The sequence below is a fragment of the Perognathus longimembris genome, chromosome 4 (genome assembly GCF_023159225.1).
Source record: "Perognathus longimembris pacificus isolate PPM17 chromosome 4, ASM2315922v1, whole genome shotgun sequence".
NCBI lineage: Eukaryota > Metazoa > Chordata > Mammalia > Rodentia > Heteromyidae > Perognathus > Perognathus longimembris.
This window is the reverse complement of record NC_063164.1, coordinates 21,028,729-21,049,032: the sequence shown is the minus strand read 5'-3', so window position 1 is coordinate 21,049,032 and position 20,304 is coordinate 21,028,729. Positions and strand designations below refer to the sequence as shown.

General features: G+C 34.5%; 1 protein-coding gene across 3 annotated transcripts in view; it reads right to left on the bottom strand.

The window, feature by feature from the left end:
- Erbb4 (erb-b2 receptor tyrosine kinase 4) overlaps positions 1-20,304 on the bottom strand; it is a 975,681-nt gene that overhangs the window by 183,094 nt on the left and 772,283 nt on the right. For all 3 annotated transcript variants that reach the window (XM_048344825.1, XM_048344826.1, XM_048344827.1), the window contains 3 exons: positions 18,361-18,493; positions 13,957-14,079; positions 12,824-12,922 (listed from right to left, as the gene is read on the bottom strand). In XM_048344825.1, coding sequence (XP_048200782.1) covers positions 12,824-12,922; positions 13,957-14,079; positions 18,361-18,493 — 355 coding nt within the window. The remainder of the gene's footprint in view (positions 1-12,823; positions 12,923-13,956; positions 14,080-18,360; positions 18,494-20,304) is intronic.

The following is a 20,304-nucleotide window of genomic DNA, read 5'->3' as shown; positions in this document are numbered from 1 at the left end:
ACTGACACATTACTAAATTTAAGCACATGAGGAGAAACGCAAATGACAAATATCTCTATGTAATTCTCCAAGGCTCCTTGTCCCTGAATACCTGATGCTCTAACAGTGATTTGAAAGTCAAAGAGTTTCGTTGTGCACCAGTGTTCACATTAAGTTTTATCAATTTCATGGCACAAAGAGGCTTTGTAATACAATATCTCACCACCAAAATGACAGTTAGCTAACATGGGATCATGCTTCAAAAATGTCATAGCTGACAAATGCATATTTTTAAGAAGACTTCTTGGTTGACTTAAATATCAGAACTGTCTTTCATCAACTCTTGATTGGTTGGCTGTTAACTTTTGTTTTGTCTGGAATGCATTTCATTTAAGGTGATGAAAATGATATCTTGTATTATTATCAGAGACACAACAAAATCTTGATTTACTATCCCTATAATAACAATTTGGCCTACACATTAGAAATGGGTGCAGTGCTGTATCTATTTGAATTGCTAATGTGAAAAAGAAACATGCTGGGAAAATTCTTAAGTAACAAGAAGTTTGTAAGCACAGACATTCATTTTCACCTTGTGAAAAGTTGACATTGCATATGCAAGTCTTTGCTCATGCACACTTTGAAGCTGGATGGTCTGCTTCTTTTTTAATGGGAAAAACAGAATTCAAGTCATTCAACACACATGAAACAGAATAAACAAGATTTACCAAAATCGTTCTTTCTATTTCTTTGATTTAAGAATTTCATGCTAATTGAAAGTGAAAAGAGAGAAATATAATTTTTATTGCCTTCAATGTATTGATTAGAAATAGGGAATTGTGAATGACAAAGGTAATGAGATAAAGATTACATTTCTTGAAGGAATGATTGTTTTACTTTCTAGGAAATGATATATTTATTGTGAAACCTATGGAAAGAAGACCGAGGGAAGGTACTATAAAATGAGTACACAACAGTAATTTCTGATGCGTCAGGAGAGAAAAACTTGAAAGATTTCAACCATTGCCCATATTATTTCTTCATAATATCTTGAGTTATTTCACCTGTGACTTAATGGGCAGTGCATATTTTCATGCTCATAGCTGTTATTTTACTAGAACTGGTGAGGATTATACAAAATCATATTTTATACTTTCAAAATACTAAATGTATAATTAATTTGATTTTACAACCTGTTTTTTTTTAGATTAGCTATCATTTACTATTTTGCTGTTCAGAAACAGATTAGCTGAGCTACTCATTGGGCTTCTTTCTGGTTTGTAGGTAACAGAAGTAGAATTAAGGCTAAGATTTCTAAAGTAAGACTTGCAATTCAGAACTTTTGCACAAGAGGAGAACTTTTGCAAAAGAGGAAAAATAAAATTTTCCACCAAGAAGGTTGTTACTGAAGTCACCTAGAAGCTTAATTAAATAGTAACCACGAATGGTGGTAAATTTATCTGGACAATGGGTAAAACATTAAAGAGGAAGATTTTTGTTCATTGCAGAAGCAACTGAGTGACTTAATGCCTCCTACACTATTATAGGAAACTCTGGAAGCATAATCATACCAAATGTTTTACAAATATTTCACTTCACATAAGTTACAGTGCCACTTTCTTAGTGTTGATATATATCCAGGGAGTACATAAATACAAATTTACTCTACATGAAAAGATTACCAAAGAAATATGTAGATATACTAAAACAGATTGAGTGAAAAAAATGATTATTGTTTGGGATGACTATTTTTTTCATTCTACATTCTTAACTAATAGGAAGTTCTTCAAATGTCTTTTAAATGACATCTATATTGATGAGCAAAAAAGCTGGTTTATTTCCAATAACCTGGCTCATATTATGTGTGGATCCCTAAAATATAAACTAAAATAATTATGGTCATTTTGTGACAGATAATTTAAGTCTACAAGGTAAGAAAATAACAGAACCATTAACATAAGTCCATGTATCTAGACTAAATAAAACAGGAGATAATGACATGCTTTAGGTGAGAGTTCAACCCAGATATTCTTAGTAAATTAACCTCCATTAGCAGTAATTACCGTAAAATTGAAACTAAGAAGTTTTCTACTTTAAATTAATATTTATAAGCACTTTAAAATACATTTGGTACAAGAAATCATTAGGTTTAAAACAAGGAACTATATACCTTAATCTAAGATTTTTAGTATACTTTGAGATAATTTATGCTGTTATAAAAAATTTAAACATTCACCTACACTTTCCTTATATAAAGATGATTATAAAATTCAAACAATATGATACGTGTATATGTGCGTATGTGAATAAATGAGCTTAAACCTGGCTGATCAATTTATTTTTTATTATTATTATTATTATTATTATTATTTTTTTTTTTGTCCAGTCCTGGGGCTTGGACTCTGGGCCTGAGCACTGTCCCTGGCTTCTTTTTGCTCAAGGCTAGCACTCTGCCACTTGAGCCACAGCGCCACTTCTGGCCATTTTCTGTATATGTGGTGCTGGGGAATCGAACCCAGGGCCTCATGTATATGAGGCAGGCACTCTTGCCACTAGGCCATATCCCCAGCCCTGATCAATTTATTTTTAAAAATACATACACCTTATTGCATAACTCCCAAGCTGCTTACTAATAGGTATAAAAATAAAAATTGAATATTTCAGTGACTATAGCCCAAAGATAAAAGTAACAAGTAGCTAGACAAGTACTACTAAAAAATTTAGAATACTTCAAGTAAATAATAAGGACAGTGCATATTGTAGGCACTTCATAAAAGTCTATAAAAAATAAGGGAAATGAAAATGCTCCTCCATCTAACTCAAAAAAGCCCTCCCCCCAAAAAAAACCAAACAAACAAACAAAAAGCAACAACAAAACTCCTCCACAAATGTTTATTAAGCACTTACTTGGTACTACTTAGTGCTCAGTCCATGATGACTGTAGGCACTAGAATGTATGCAGTAGCTATTAATGAGAAAACATTTACAGCCTTTCTGGGGATGCAACCTAGCATGCCTACAATTAAAGAATGTTCAAGTCTTATCAAGTTTATTCTCAACCACACACATTATGAATTTTAGCAAAAAGAAAACGGAGTAACATGGGTTGAAATTTATTCTTTAAAATTAGCATTAAACTAAAACTAGAGAACATTATATTTTAAAACGTCTCTACACAGATATAAAATATTTTTCTCTATGCTGAGAATATAGTATTGCATTCATTAAATGAATGAGTGTTCTACATATTGAATGAATTTATTTTAAAGGCTCTTGACTTACTGTTTTTATCACAAGAGGAAAATCTTTCTCTGTTTTAATACCTAAAACACTGTGTATGCCACTTTCCTTACACTTTCAAGTTTTCTATCACTAATTTTCCACATGCTAGCTTAAGCTGTCAAAATTTTAATTAAATGTTCAATTTATATTTTATATGTATGTATGATAACACAGATATTCCTGATTCACTAAAATTTCTTTTTGAGATACAGAAAACTGTAGTGAGTAGAGCTGAAATCAAGTGGACTTTCAGCATTTAATTATAAGCTACCAAAAGAAAAGAGAAAAAAAGAAGAAAGAAAGACAAATAACTGGTTCCCTTGGCTATTTTCTTACCAGGAAACAAATGAAATAGGGAAATTTATCTCTAACCATAAATCCCAAATGCTTCATTTTCATTTTCCCCAAGTTAACTTTCTCACCTAGCTAAGCAGCATTTTCTGCTATTATTAGCTGCTGGTCCAATATCAGCTGACCAGTATCCCTCAAACTCTTCAGTTCAATGAGCTCAGGGACTTCCAAGGAACTGCATGTATGCAGACTTCTGCTTACAGCTTCTAATTATTTTCTAGCAGATAATGGAAAATTTAAGTTCAGAGAGGTTAGATTAAATTTGTAAGTGGATCAAACCCTAGATAAAATTGCACCTTTGAAGATCTCCATAGAAAATTCTAAGTCATTTCATTTTGAGATGAAGACCCTTGTTGATTGCTCATTCTTTTGTAATAAACTGGATTCCTAATTTTTCTACATTAAAAAGTCTTGTTCTTTTCTATTCATACTGTGCCAATCTATACATCAACTATAAATGGCATCCATTCAGCAGACAGCTACTTAGAGGTTTCACACAAATTTGGAATTGTTCTAAATAGCTTGATGTCTCTTCTCTTTGAAAAGAAAATCAGAATATCTGTATAGTATATTTAGACAAGTTTTTATTTCAATATGTCTGTTTTAGGCATAATTTAAAAATTTGTGATGATGGACTTAAAATAATTAAAACGTTTTTGTAGTATCACACACCAGATAATTCTTGCAAACTTTCTGGGGAAACTTTCTACAAGGGGCTGGGAATATGGCCTAGTGGCAAGAGTGCTTGCCTCATATACATGAAGCCCTGGGTTTGATTCCCCAGCACCACATATATAGAAAATGGCCAGAAGTGGCGCTGTGGCTCAGTGGCAGAGTGCTAGCCTTGAGCAAAAAGAAGCCAGGGACAGTGCTCAGGCCCTGAGTCCAAGCCCAGGACTGGCAAAAAAAAAAAAAAAAAAAAAAATGTGAGTACTTTCTACAAGTGAGCTTTCTACCTAGTCCTTGTTATTGTAGCTATTATTATTACTATTGTATTTCTTTGAGACAGGATTCCCCTGTGGAGCTTAGAATGGCCTTACACTTGTTATGTAATACAGATTGGCCTCAAAATCTTGATTCTCCTCCTTCATCTTCTGAATGATAAGATTGCAGGTTTATAGCATGGTGCCTGGACAGATGTTACCTATAAATTCAGCGAATCTGTACATCTTAAAAAGAATGATATATACACTTAGATTTTTCTATTATGAGGGTAGGTGTGAATGACATAAGATGCCATATAGAGCAATGATAAGTAAAAAAAAAAGAACAAGGCTAAAAGCAGGATTTTAAGAATCAAGAATACCTTTCTAGGGGCTGGGGATATGGCCTATAGTGGTAGAGTGCTTGCCTCGTATACATGAGGCCCTGGGTTCGATTCAGAAAATGGCCAGAACTGGCGCTGTGGCTCAAGTGGCAGAGTGCTAACCTTGAGCAAAAAGAAGCCAGGGACAGTGCTCAGGCCCTGAGTTCACGGCCTAGGACTGGCCAAAAAAAAAAAAGAATACCTTTCTATCATGTTTTTTGACCTTCATCAATTTAGCACAGAGCTTCAAATACTCCGGGTAAAATATCAGACTTAGAAGAATAAAATTTGTAAGTATATGGCTTTTGTACACACACAAAAAAAACCTCTCATGCCAGTATTTAGCTGAACATAGATATGGTATTTGTGTACAAATATGTACTGCCGTTGCAAATACCACATATAGTAACAATTTGATCCCAAACCAAATTGCATCCCCATAAATAACAATGATAGCTTGATACAATATAATGTAAATTAGGGCATTTTTGGATGGTCCTTTCATTTTAAAGGGACATTTTACATCCACAAGTCTGTAACTAGATCATTAACAAAATTTTCTATATTAAGTCTTGGCATTATAGAAATGATTTAATTTTCTGGCAATTCTATTTCTTAGTCTTAGGTTGCATATAGGCAAAAACATTCTACTTGTCTTTCATGAACAAGCAAGGTTATACATAATTTGTCTTCATAATAGAATATGTAAGATTTGGGTTATCCAAGACCATCATAATTATCAAACTGGAATCAAAAAGTACACATAGGAGACTACCATATAATTCTTTATTGCAGAATAATATGCACTCTTCACACACACATGAAATTAATTGTAGCACAGAGTTTAGATACCTGGAAATACCTATAGAATGTTATGTATTTTATATATTACTTATTTATGTTTGCCCAAATTAAATATAGATATTGCAGACTATGTAATCTTGAGAATCAAAATGTTTTGAGAGACAAACAATAAGAAAGCTTATAAAGTTACATGCTCTGGCTAATAGAGAACAGCCAGGTTTGGATTTGAGTATTCTCTTGGAGGTGCTTCAAGAAAGAAAATAATGCATTAGAATGCACAAATTGTCGAGTATTTTGTCTGCCTTCAGTAGACAATACTTAAAAGACAGCTACTGGGCTGGGAATGTGGCTTAGCAGTAGGAAGCTTGCCTAACTTGCATGATGAAGCCCTGGGTTCAATTCTTTCTTTTTTTTTTTGGCCAGTCCTGGGCCTTGGACTCAGGGCCTGAGCACTGTCCCTGGCTTCTTTTTGCTCAAGGCTAGCACTCTGCCACCTGAGCCACAGTGCCACTTCTGGCCATTTTCTGTATATGTGGTGCTGGGGAATTGAACCCAGGGCCTCATGTATACGAGGCAAGCATTCTTGCCACTAGGCCATATCCCCAGCCCCAATTCTTTTTTTTTTTTTTTTTTTTTTGCCAGTACTGGGCCTTGGACTCAGGGCCTAAGTACTGTCCCTGGCTTCTTTTTTTTGCTCAAGGCTAGCACTCTGCCACTTGAGCCACAGCGCCACTCCTGGTTGTTTTCCGTATATGTGGTGCTGGGGAATTGAGCCCAGAGCTTCATGTATATAAGGCAAACACTCTTGCCACTAGGCCATATCTCAGCCACCTTGGGTTCAATTCTTTAGCACCACACTACCAGAAAAAGGCAGAAGTGGCACTGTGGCTCAAGAGGTAGAGTGCTAGTCTTGAGCAAAAAGAAGCCAGGGACAGTGCTCAGGCCTTGAGTTCAAGCCTGAGGAATGGCAAAAAAAAAAAAAAAAAAAAAAAAAGAAAAAGAAAATGGACAGCTACTGATATCAGTTCACTAATAATGATAAGTCACAATTGTAATCGATTCAGTTGTTTCCAAATTTATTTTTGCCAAAGTATATTATTTTTAATGATTAATTATTTTGTTTTACAAAAGCCTTGTATTTGTATCGTTTCAACTACAGGGACCAAAGGAAATATGCAAGAGAAAGTCAAGGAGAGACTAAATTAAGAAATGTAAAAGGATATAGGGTGAACCAATGCAATAGCGAAACAATAAGTTGGAAATTAACTGTATAGCTAAGGGGAGGGGCGGGTTCCAGGAGAGGGAAGGTGGGAGAAAAATGAGGAAGAGTGTGAGGAGTATGACAAGAAATGTCCTCACTACCTTATATAGTAAACTATAACCCCCTGTACATCAACTTAACAATAAAATTAAAAAATAAAGAAAATTCAAAGAGCAGATTAACATATATATTCTGGTTGTGTTAAACTTGAGATGCTCCTGAGCTTTCCATGCAGGCTTATCAAAGACAGGGGTAAGACCAGCTTCCTGAAAGGGACTAGAGATCAAATCTGTTCATCTTGGAAGGTGATCTAAGGAAAGCATGTAGGTTGAAAGGAATCTAGATCATGGCACTTTTTAATACTTACAGGATTCCTTACTGCCAGCATGGTTACTAGATGACAGAAGTTAAAGATTTTATAAGAATCTATCTGTACCTATGGGACATCACTCGAGGTTGGCTACCGAGAGGTATGAGGCTAGATGTTAGGTGATGGCTGCTGAGAAATAAGGAAGTCAGTTCAAGACAGTGTGGTAGGAAAATGAAGCTGATGACAGTTTATACAATTAACAGGTTGTTCAGTGAAATGAACTGCAAAAGAAATAATTCACTTCCATGATCAGAACATTTTTCCTCTTCTCGTCTCTTGTTATAAGCAGAGCTTTGAAAAACTCTAAACTCTTTTTTCTAGTGGAGGTTATAGTTCTTATCCCAGAGTGCTCCAGAATTTTAAAATTAGCTTAGTTTTAATTTTTCCTAAGGAAAAGATTATTTAGCTGATGTTTTTTCCCACAAAAAGATCATGTCCACAACAAAAGATCCTGTGACATTTAAGTAATAGATCCAAAGAAAATAAAATTTGCAATTTTCCTCCTGAGATAGGCAAATTATCTGAATAGTATGTGAACAAACAAAACCTTTACAGAAAAAAGAATATAATGGGATTAAACAAAAGAGAACTAAAAACACCATTATCAGCATGATATAGGATCCAATAGTTACCATTGTCCTGTGAAATCATACACATGAAACTGTAATATGAAAATTCTATACAGCAAAATCTTCTCAGATGATCTTTAAGGATGCTATAAGATGAGAGAAAATACAGACCAGGTGTGGCCAGTTATATTTATGTCATACTACTCACAGTGATATGAATAAGAGTGGGGACAACTCATTTTAACAGCATAGATATGAAACAGAAAAGACAGAGAAGAGAAACAATACAAACATTCGCTAGAACATTTCTTTAGAAAACAACAAAGTGATAGTTACGATAAAACTTCTGGCAGGATAGCCAAAGGGAGACAAATTATTATTACTATTTTTTTTTTACCAGCATTCTGCTATTTACAGGCGGATGGGGGCACCCTTCCTTGCAGCCCCTTTCTTTGAGCCCCTGTGGTGAGCTTAAACAAGAAGAGTTGAAACTGAAGCCAAGTAGATTCACCATCAGCACCAACAACCCAGGATTGAAGATCACTCAGAGGAATTTAGGGTAATTATCAGTTTTCTTTCATTCCAAGTGTCTTTTTTATAGAAAACAAAAACTTAGATAAAATATTTTTTTAAAAGGTTGACTAATAAAAATGTTAAATTTCAGATGAAAATGATGCTCACTAGTAGAAACTCAGATATATTGAGTCTGACTGATTTTCCCAGATCATGATCATCAATTCCAGGAATATTTTCAAAAACATCATGTCTTTAGTATGTGTTAAACACCATTTGGTGGATTTAAAAAATGAATCCACTGGACGGGTGCCAGTGGCTCATGCTTGTAATTCTGCTACTCAAGAGGCTGAGATCTGAGTATCTCAGTTCAAGCCAGCCTGGCCAGGAAAGTCTGTGGTACTCTTATCTCCAATTAACCACCAGAAAAACCAGAAATAGCATTGTGGCCCAAGTGGTAGAGTGCTAGCCTTGAGATGAAAAGTTCAGGGACTGTGCCCAGGCCCAGATTTCAAGCCCCATGACTGACAAAAAGAAAAGGATACCCCCCACCAATGCACACACAAACTCTGTATTTTCTCAGTGAAACTGAACTCTGAAACAAGAACTAGAATGGGAATAAATGCATGCCTTCTTTTCCTAAAGGTGAACCTTTAAAGTCATTTTCTTAATATTATTCAGTGTGATCTCTGCTTATGGGAATGAAGAATATACCAGTCATTCACTAGCAGTATGTTATTACTGTCATTATGAATCCATTAGATAGAGTCAGGTGAGTTAAGTAATAGGCCTGTGACCAAATTCTCTTATTGCTTTTAGTGTAACATTTTTAGAATGCAATTTTCCCCTTGCTTTTTGCCTATGCTATAAAAATGAAGAAAATATACAAGACTTTGTCTTTGCCTTTGGTTATCAACAGAGGTGATAATTTTTTTTAGTATTAAGTCACTGTATGTGTGTCATTTATTACAATAACCAGTAAAGCTCAGTTGGCATACACTCATGCACATATACAATAGTTATAGAATCTGAAATGTTCTACTATATGTGTAAAGTTAGGGAAAGTGCAAAGGAATATAATGCCTACTAAGAGTACATAGCTTCTCATCAGCCTTAGAAGCCCTATTTTATTTTCATAAAGTAGTATATAGCACACATATATGTAAACTTGAACATACGTGTATATTATTTAAGAAAAGAGACCTGCAATTTGAACACAGTAGATTTTAGTTCAGTTTTGCAGTTCTTGGAACTCTTTGCCATAAGGTCCTACTAGCTGATGTCCAAGGCGCGCTTTTCTTTGCCACTGAAGCCTAATTTTTCCACTCAGCAAGGAAGACAAACAGCAGGGGTCATAGCATCCTTGAACCATTGACACAAAGGATCTGGTGAAAGGGCCACAGTTCCCTTAGCATTTGAGGTAAAAACTCATATGTGTACCTCATGTTGGCTGCCAGTTCCTCTCCAGTACAAAGAAGTTCAATAACCCTGGTATCCAGGGTATGCCCTATTTTTACAGTCTTCTACTGATAGGGCTTTTAGGGATGCAATCAATGACTTGTAGTCAAATCCTTATTTCCTGAGCATCTTCTGCTTCTGCAAGCAACCCAAGCTAAGATACATATCAAACATACTCTCTTAACTTTATAACTGGAATATCTCTCATTCCAACTCATCTTAGGCTCAAATTACTGTATAATATTTTATAACATAAACTTTTTTGTCACAGTTAAATACTTTATCCAAATGTAGTGATTTGGAATACATAACATGTGAGTTTAAAATGTGGATAATTATACCAAACAGCTTAACATATTAAATTCACCCTCATTTTTGTCACTTAAATGGTTTTAATCACAGGGATACTATCATTCTGATGTCGGAAAACAGTCACCAAGATAATAGGAAGTGTTAGCATCCTGTGAATCTCTTAATTTTCTAGCATCTTCACACAACTATGAAAGTCTCAGTCAAAATATGTATTGTATTGTACATATTATTATATTACCTATGTTATATATGATTATATATTAACTTTAAACAACAAACAAGCCTGAAATAAAAGAACAGATTTTTTTTTTTTAGTTTGTTGGTTACCAAATCCATCAACCATCTAGGATAATGACTCCTTTCATGGCTCAATCAGAGGTTCATCTAAAATTCAGCAAAAATCTAAGACTTCAAACTGCCATCCCCACTCTGGTTACCATGGGAATAGGCTACAGATGAAGGAAAGAAATGGATGGGGTTAGGAGCTTTCAAATAATCATTCCAAATCATGATGAGGTTTTTAGAGCTTCTTTTTTAGGTGATTATTTTGTAGCCTCTTAACCCCCCTTTGCCAATCTGTTTCCATGGAAATAAGACAAAAATGGTTGTCCGAACCCCCATCAGAGATTGTTAGCATTCTTGGGAATTTTAGCTTTGGCTGTATAGCTAGGCTGTGCAAGACCTCTCTTCCATCATTTTACCTATGCTGTTTTCACTTACTGTAATTTTTTTCCTTATAATTTCTCACTTCCTTTTACAAGTTTAAAGCTATGATCCAGATCCCACTGAATAACTGGGGCATCACTGAAAAGCTTTCATTTAAAAACATTAATATAAGTGTTAAGACACATAGCTGCAAAGTTCTGTCCACACCTATAGAGACCTCCAGGTTAAAGCATCATTTAGCTCCAAGACTCAGTAAATACAAGAGAAATGTCGGTAGATGCACACCAAGGGTGATATTTAAAATATATATAATTTGGCAGGGCAAAAAGTCAACTGTTCACAGTAGCTGAGTTGTACATTTGCTGGCTATATTGGTTGTATATAACAGCCCATAAGAAGTTAACGCTACAATAGCCTTCTACAAGGTGATTAGCACTATTTTCAAAGCCAGAGACTGAGTTCCTATAAAAGTTACAAAAGAGCTTGCAAGAAAAAGTGGGTAGAAATACATAGGAATCCATTTAAAAAAAAATCAAAGTACAAATGCTTTCTCTGTCTTTCACATAAAGGTCATTTGAAAATCAAAATCATTCTTATTACTGAAGACATTATGCTAAAAGGTAAGGAAAAAATGTATATGGATCGTTCCTAGAATGCCTGGCAGGATATCTTGTGTTCAATGTGAAAAAAGTAACAGCATGCTACATATATAATGTATTCCATCCGACCATCAAAATTTTCTGTATAACTCAATCTCCTTTCTTTTTTGGCTAGAAGAAATTTTGAAAAAAATTCTGATTGACCTTGTAATGTTCTTTTATTCTGTAGAACTTTGCTATTATTATTATTATTCTGTGGGTGTAGCTTTTAACCTATGCCTACTTCTCTTCTAAACTGCATTGAAAGATGTAAATTTCAATTGGGAATTATAAAATTTGGATAGATTTCCACTTTAAACAAAGTGGAGGAGATTTACCCACTGTAGCTACTGATCTTATTTTCAGCTAAACAGATTGTAACCACAATAAGCAAAAATTTCCTGATTCATTTTTGAAATAATCTCATCTATCTACTCTCAAAATGCAATTTGCCTTAGTATTTAAGAAAACACTCCTGGAAAGTAAGAGATAAGCCTCATATCTGGCCCTCATCTTGTTTATATAAAACCCAGTCTTGTTGGACCTAAGGCACACCCACTCACATTTTGTTTAGATTTGTCTTTAGTCCCTATGACTGCTTTCTCACCATAAAGAACAGTGTTGAGACATTGCTACAGGGAAATGTCATGCAAATCCTGAGTATTCTGTGGCCACCTAAGAAAATATTTGATGATCCCTGCTCATACTGATTGTCTGAACTGCTGAGCTGAAAGCCTAGACTCATTGTGATCTTGGCTTAATCTTGGTGTAACTTAGACTGCCTGTCATGTGTCATTGATCTTAGATGAACTATTATCTATGAATTACTTATGATTGCATTCAAAATATACTTTGTAAATGTTATTTATTATCTAGGGTAGTGTTAGGCACTTTAATGTAACTAGTTCGTAAAATATTAGCAATTTACCATTAGGACTACTCTATTGTTCTTCTGATACTGTTCACTGTAACCAACTTCAAGAAATAATTTATAAACTCTGATTATTAGATGCTAGTGATTCATGGGTAAGAAATAGATTTTCAATTACAATTAGGTTTTACTTTCACTTCAAAGAATACCTTGCAATATTTAACCAAAAAATATGAAAGCATCATATGCTTGATTCAAAGAAGACAGTTTACCTTTGGGTTTGAAAATGTCTTCAGATTTCAAAAGCAAGTTTTACTGTGAGATGTAGAAGATGCATATTATTTCCAGAAAAATATTGTTGAACACATATGGTGCTTTTCAAGTGTTAAAGCAGTCTCTTTAATAATGAATAGAATTGTGACTCTGTGCTTGCATATACTTACATCCATGAACTCCACATTGGCTTTGGGACCAGTTGTCTCATTGAGAATCTTGATAGCCACAGGAATCTTGACAGTTTCTCCTTCAGGTACCCAAATACCCTTTCAGAGAGTAAAAAATCCCATTAAAATATATGAAGTGATCTGTAACATTCATAGCTGAGTTCACACTTAATTTGACCTCACAAAATATTAATATCCTTTTACCTAATCAACAAATATTTCTCAAGCTTCTGTTGTATGCCATAATTTATTCTGCATCATTGTTATCTTCTATTGTTAACAAGATAATTTGCACAGGTATTCTGCCTCCAAGGAGCTTGCACTCCTGTAAAAGTTGGATGCATGCAAAAGGCTTTGTGCCCTGAGAGCAATGAAATAAGATAGAATAAAATGCTTTATTTCAGATGGTATCAGAAGTAGCTCACAACTTGGAGAAGGTTATTCCATTTCTTTTAACTTCAATTGGGTCAATTCTTTAATTTAGACAACTGGGCTAAGGAAAGTGGAAGGCCCTTTTCAGCTTTTATACTATAAAACTCAAGTCAGGTTCATAGTTTTCACATTGTCATAAGGAAATAAGAACTTTGTAATATTAACTAAGATACCATATCTGTAACTAATTAGGTTGTAAAGAAAGGTTTTTGTATTGTATCCTATTAACATATCTGAATATTCATGTGGATTTAAGGAGTTCAGTTAATAGTGTACTGATAAGGAAACCTTTGGATAAGAATCGAAGAGTAAGGATTATGGTACCCTGTATGGACCACTGCATGTCTAGAAGTTCAGGGAGCACTATCTAGAATGAACAGAACCGTGTTGGTGCTGAGTTGGAATATGAAGGGGTATTTGCCAAAGGGAAACTAATATTGAGACACAGAAGGGCATTGATAGAAAGAACAATATTTGGCTTTGTACAAGTATTTCCTGCTTTTTCTCAAGATTGTATTTATCCAAGCTTTTTTAATAAAAATTAATGGATTGATTTGTGTAGCAAGTTCTCAATACTTTAAATATCTTCCTTTCTGAATATTAAGAAGAAATTAGATTAGCTAAAGTAACGAACTTGGCTATATTTTTTAAGCCTGAAACACAATTTAAATAACAGATGATGTGTATTGTTTTTGACTTACTTTATAAACAGTCCCAAAAGCTCCTGAGCCAAGGACTTTCACTCTTTTGAGTTCGGTTTCTTTCAAAATACGAAGTTGAGCTTGATTGGGTGCAGTGCCACTGGGAGTTAAGGGTTCCACCAACTAAAGAGCAAAGAGAGAATGTCAGAAAAGCCATTAATGACTAGTAATCAGACCCAGAGTCAGTCTCTCTCTCTCTCTCCCCTCTCTTTCTCCCCTCATTTTTTCTCTTTCTTTCTCCCTCCATTTCTTTCTCTCACACACAAAATTATACAAGCATTTTCTTCTTTGACTAAGAATCCTTTTGCATTATGAGCCATGCACTGTCTGCAGATAAATGTTGAGACAGTTCTTCACACCCTATTCTTTCTGTTTTCCTGCTTTTTGCCTGGATGAATTCAAATAATAAATGTGCCCTGCCTAGAGGTATGCTATGTTAGGGGAAAGGATGCATATCTCCTATGCATCACACAGAAAGAGTCTCTTCTTGGTGCTTGAAATTTATCTGGAAAAGCAAGATAAATATGTCAGGAGATAAAAAATAGTTAGCACAGTTTCAATCCATGAGTAGTACTTTTAAGACTTCAGTTCATAATTCCCCCAAGCTTCTGGTCAAAATACACATTTACTTCACTAGGTCCTAAACTTTGCATTTTTACAGAATGTGGGGATTATGATTACGCCTATTTTAGACACATTTTAAGTAGCCAGGATTTGGCATACTTTCTAGATAAAAAGATCCTATGATTAGATTCAAGATCATAAAAGAATCGTGAATACAGAGGAATAAGATGACCATTAGAGTTTGGGCTTCAGTAATTCTGGCTTTCTAGATCAGGTACTCGGTCTTGAGGTAATGAAAATGGACTGACTTCAGGAGGGCACTGACACGATGAAGAAGTCAGCCCAGAGTGTCAGGTGAAGGAAGGTGACACCAAGGAGTGTGACATTTCTGAAGGGTGAGATTAGAATGGGCCATATCAGGTCTTGAGATGGGCTGGGTGTGATCAATTATATAAAAGTGAGATGGTAGTTTTAGATGGCATAGTTAACGTGTCATTCCATTGGTGAGTATGAATAAACAAGAGAAAGTGTGTGAATGTGTGCTACTGCCCTATCCTATTGATTCTGTAGTTTCAATTTCCTGTGATCAACTACATTTGGAAAATAAGACTGAATGGTAGGAAGTTTTCAGAAATAAATTCCTAAGCTTTACATCACTTTTAGTAAAGTATATTGTTATAATTATGCATTATTTTTATCAGTCTTGTTATATTTTTTTGTGTCTAAGTCATAAACTAAACTTAAGGAGAGATATGAATGTATAAGCCCAAGCCAGAGGGTACGTAGTGTTCAGCCCTGTCTTAGCCCTGACTTAGGCTTCCATTTGTGATATTGGAAACTGTATCATCATTGGTAATGGGGGCTATGGTGCATAAGAGAGACTTAGGGTACGAAGAAGTCTATATCAGCTGAAATTTTAATTCCTGCTGGAGGGAAAATAGCAAATGGGAGAAAAAAATTTTTTATGTTACAAAGGAACTAATCTTTAAACAATGACAAATAGCTAGTTCTTTCACTGCATAGGGAAATAATTAAGAGCTTCTCCTACTCAAATGGTCTTGAAACTACCATAGTATTTCAAAATGTCTGTTTACAAGGCTAAGTGCACTGTGGCCCTCCAGCTTGGGTATTATTATCATGCTTCTGTGAACATCATGGCCTTCTTAATTAGCGGAACAGTCTTGAGTGCAGGTAAGTACAGCTGTAGCAAGAATTTTAGGAAGGACATGATAAAAACAATCTCTATAAACATAGGCTATGTTCTAATGATTAGTTCATGAATATGATTTCATTTCATTTTATATTCAGATTATAAAAATACACATTTGATCATTGGTGACTTTATTCGAGTCATTAAGAAAAACTCTGAGAAAGACTTAATAAACTATCTGATAAATCTTAGAGTATACAACAGAGAGTTCCCTTCACTTGAAAACAATAACAGCACAGGAGTGTGTGAGATTTTGATACACACACAGTATGCATTAGTAACTTTAATAGATAATTTTCAAAATCACAAATAGAAGTTATATAAAATTACATGTAGAATTTGGGAGAGAGTCCCAGCACTTTGGGCAAGATATACTTCAAATATATATGAGCCTTACATGTCTTGGCATGCACCACACAATCAAATCCAAATATACTGTTGTATATATAGGTGTGTGTGTTTTGGGGAAAAATATGTATCTTTTGTATTTTTATTTATATAACAGAAGAAAAAAGACAATCTGGAACACAATAATCCTGGGGAAATGTATCTATTTTAAGTGATTTCCACTAATATAGCAAAGTCTTTTCATTTTTCAGGCAGCTAATTCTTTCAGTGTACAAGAATTCTATATTGATGGTGGTCTAAAATGTTATATACTTTTATTAAGTGAAATAAAAATTATACAATTATCTAGCTTGAAAAAGAAACACAATTTAGTCCTAATTTTCTATCAAAACATCAAGTTAAACCAGGAACTGGTGACTCATCCCTATAATCCTAGATACTAAGGTGGTGGAGATCTAAAGGTTGCAGTTTAAAGCTAGCCTAGGCAAGATAACTCACAAAACTCTTGTCAATTAACCAACCTTGCCCCCCTCAAAAAAAAAAAAAAACCCTACAAACAAACAGAACAAAGGAAAAGAAGAAAACCAAACAAAGTAAAATAATAATAACAATTAAAAAAGGGAAGTAAATTCGTGGCTCTAGAATACCAGCCTTAAGGGAAAAATCTAAGGGACAGCTCCAAGACTGAGTTCAAGCCCCAGTGCTGGCACAAAAATTTAAAAAAAAAAAAAAAAAGAAATATTTAAAAAACTAATCAATATGTGGTTTTTTTTGTTTTTGTTTCTGTTTTTTAGCAATAATATGACAACTTAAAGGACATTCTTAGAAAGTACAGCTCTGTAAATACTAAGGAATAGAACTCTTCATAGAGCAGTTGATCTTTATCCCTTGTGAATAAGAGACAGATTTTCTCTTGTATTTATTCAGTCATCTAAATGGCCACTGCTATTCTTAGTTCCTACTTCCTCTTCAGCTCTACTTTCTTTCACATTTCAGAATTCTCTCAGAAACTGTCTCAAGCAGGCCATGAGGGAGCATTTTACCTGACTTTAGCATCCCAGGCTAAACTAAAAACACGTACAGCACATACCTTTTCATAGTATAAGACTGAAAGTGAGTAACTAGCTAACCTAATATAAAATTATCATTATGTTTTATTAAGTGATTGTTTTTTTACAATTTTTATTTTCCTTAAAAATGTATTGATGAATAGTCCATTTTCAATTTTAGACAATACTTTTTAGAAAGTATTTTCTTATAGGTAGGTATAATTTCCTGAAATTTTCAGTGATTATCCTATCTAGCTTCAACTTCTGGAAGCAAAGAATTCATATCAAATTCCTTATCTATCTAACACACTATTAGTGTGTGAAATTTATGAAAGCACGCATATTCCCATTCCTATTAGCATAAAGGGGAAAAGCCAATTTGTCTCACTGTCAAGGTGTGATAAACACAGGTAGTTCCAGTTAGATAAAAACAGGTAGTTGGGGCAGGCTTAGATGTGGGTATTAAGAAAAAGAAGTAGGATGGGAGTCGAGAAGGACCTGGTTCTAAAAGGCTTCAGTAAATGTTTTCTTTTTTGTATTCTGTACAATGAAAATGATCATCTTGCATGCTAAAGAACTCAGTGCGGTAATATAAAAGAAATTATAATAATTTATTGGTAATTAACATATTCACAAAAACTAATGCACATAATATTAAATATATGGCATAAATTGTGTTGTGAGTTTTGTGAGATTTCAACAGGAAGGTTTATTCTGTATGTGTATGCCTTCATTGCAGAGATAATGAGCTCATTGACTACCAACTAAGTGACTTAATTAAAGCATGCATTGCTTATCCATTTGTATTTTGAATTAGAAAAAAAATTTTCTTTCTAACACATTCCTGCCCCTGCCATTGAGATCTTTTATCCAGATATTTTCTATTGAGATATCATGTAGTCAGAGCTTGCTAATGAACCCTGTCCCTGAAAATAATAAACACTATAACCAAATAAAATAATATAACCAAAAGAAATGGTTGTTTTATTAATTAACAAAATAATAAACTCAAAGCCAATCTGAACAGACCAAAAATTTTTCTAGGCACTTGCCATGTAAGCAATCTCTTTATGCTATGAATCAGCCTGACTGCTATTACTATACCCTCTAACTCTTCACTAGTATGAAAATCAGGAAACTAAACAGTATATTCATTTAGAATAAACCAAAAATCACACAACAAACTGAGTGTTATCCAAGGTTCTTAAAACTAATGAAAAGTAACCATCTCACCTCCGTTTCTAAGAATCTCCTCAAGGCTCTCTTCTTTTTGATGCTCTTCCTTCTAACATAAACTGCAAATGTCAGGCCCACGATGACCAGGATGAAGAGTCCACCAATGACTCCGGCTGCAATCAGGGGCGTCCTGCCAACCACAAAAAAGAAAACATATGAGGAGAGAAAACACAGAGGAAGAGGAAAAAGCAGTTGTATCATGCATAATCCACACCACAGTCTAGTCATCTAGAAAAAGTAGAAAGAAAAATACTCAGAGAGAAACTGTCATTTTTATTTCATTTTTTCTTTACTAAACCATGCACATATAACAAGTTTACTTCGAAGATGAGCAGCCAGGACATTCCATTTGGTGAGAAAACAAAATAAAAGATGTACAACATGTTCACGGAATGAAGAATTTATGCTAAGATGTTGGCATGGGAACATTTTAAATTATATCAATTTTAGTATTATGCATGAATCAGTGGAAAATCTATTTAAATAGTATCGGTATGGTGTATGACTTTAATTTCAGCATTTCCCTTGAAGCAAGCATTCTTAACAGTGGCACTCTTTGACCATTTGGGCAGGATGTAGGCTTGTTGTGAGAACTGTTCTCTGCTTATTTGAGGAGGCTTAGCAGCATGCCACCCACCCATCTGATACTAGTACTACACCCATTCTCCATTCTGGGCATGCCTTGTCTCTAAACATTTACTAATGGCTTCAACCATCAGCCTAATCACAAGTCCACAACCACTGCTTTAAAGCAAACATGACTCCATTGTTTCCCTCATTGGTGATAATTAGTAAATGTCTAGGAGAGTCCTAGCAGAGGATCACAATAGCTCAATAGCTATGTACGTATAAGCTAGATGCTAAGCAAAATGAACTCCAAGATATGGAAACAAGATGATTTTTATTGTTATTTTTAATGTACTATGTGAATTTTTTTCTTTTTTTTCTGTCCTGTGATTTATCCCCTTTTGTTGTTTCACTATTTGATTTTGGTACCCTGGGTATTATCTGAATTAGGGAAAGGAAGAGGAACATCGATATAGTGAGACACAGGATAAAGGACAAACTGATGCAATAGCAATACTCACAAGCAAAATGTTGGAAATTAACTGTACAACTGGAGAGATTGGAGGGAGGGAATGTGGGAGAAAATGAGTGTATAGTAAGAAATGTATTCACTACCTTACCTATGTAACTGCAACCCCTCTTTATATAACTCTGACAATAAAATTAAATTTAAAAAATTGAGATTAATTAATTTTTGTACTACTGGAGTAGGAAAGAAGAGTTGTTTACTACAAAAAGTATGACTTGAAACTCTGAGGAGGATGCTGGTAGAAGAATGTGCAGAAGAATGAATAGGTCAGGTATTTTCTATGTGATGGTTACAGAAGCATACATTGTAGCTATGAGCATGCTTAACCATCCTGTTTTCCCAGAAGTTTGCACATTCAATAAGATATAAGTAATATCAAGGATTGCATAGAAAGGGACTAGAGAATTTTATATCTTACATCTCCATCAAGTATATTTTCAAGTATAAGAAGATAATCACTTATTGTATTTCAACAACTGTTTCTTTCCTGGAAGATTAGTAGTTGTGATTTTTAACTACTTGTTCTAGCATAATGTCATGTATTTCAGAAACCAGAGTCATGAACTCTACTGGTTTCTTATGCCACAGAAAGTAATCTGAGAAAATTGCATAGGCATTACCTAATAAGCAGCTGACTATGGTACTGGGATTGATATCAAGCAAAAGACATGTTCTATGTGCACGTTTCCCATAAGAAAGCATTTTGTGTCATATGTTCCTGTTTTTAGAAGAACCTCTTCTATATAGACCTACAGCTACGTTTTCTTAGATAAAAGCACTTGTTCTTACAAAATAATTTTTTTACTCACGAGTAGATTAGAAATAATGACAGTGGATAATCCTAA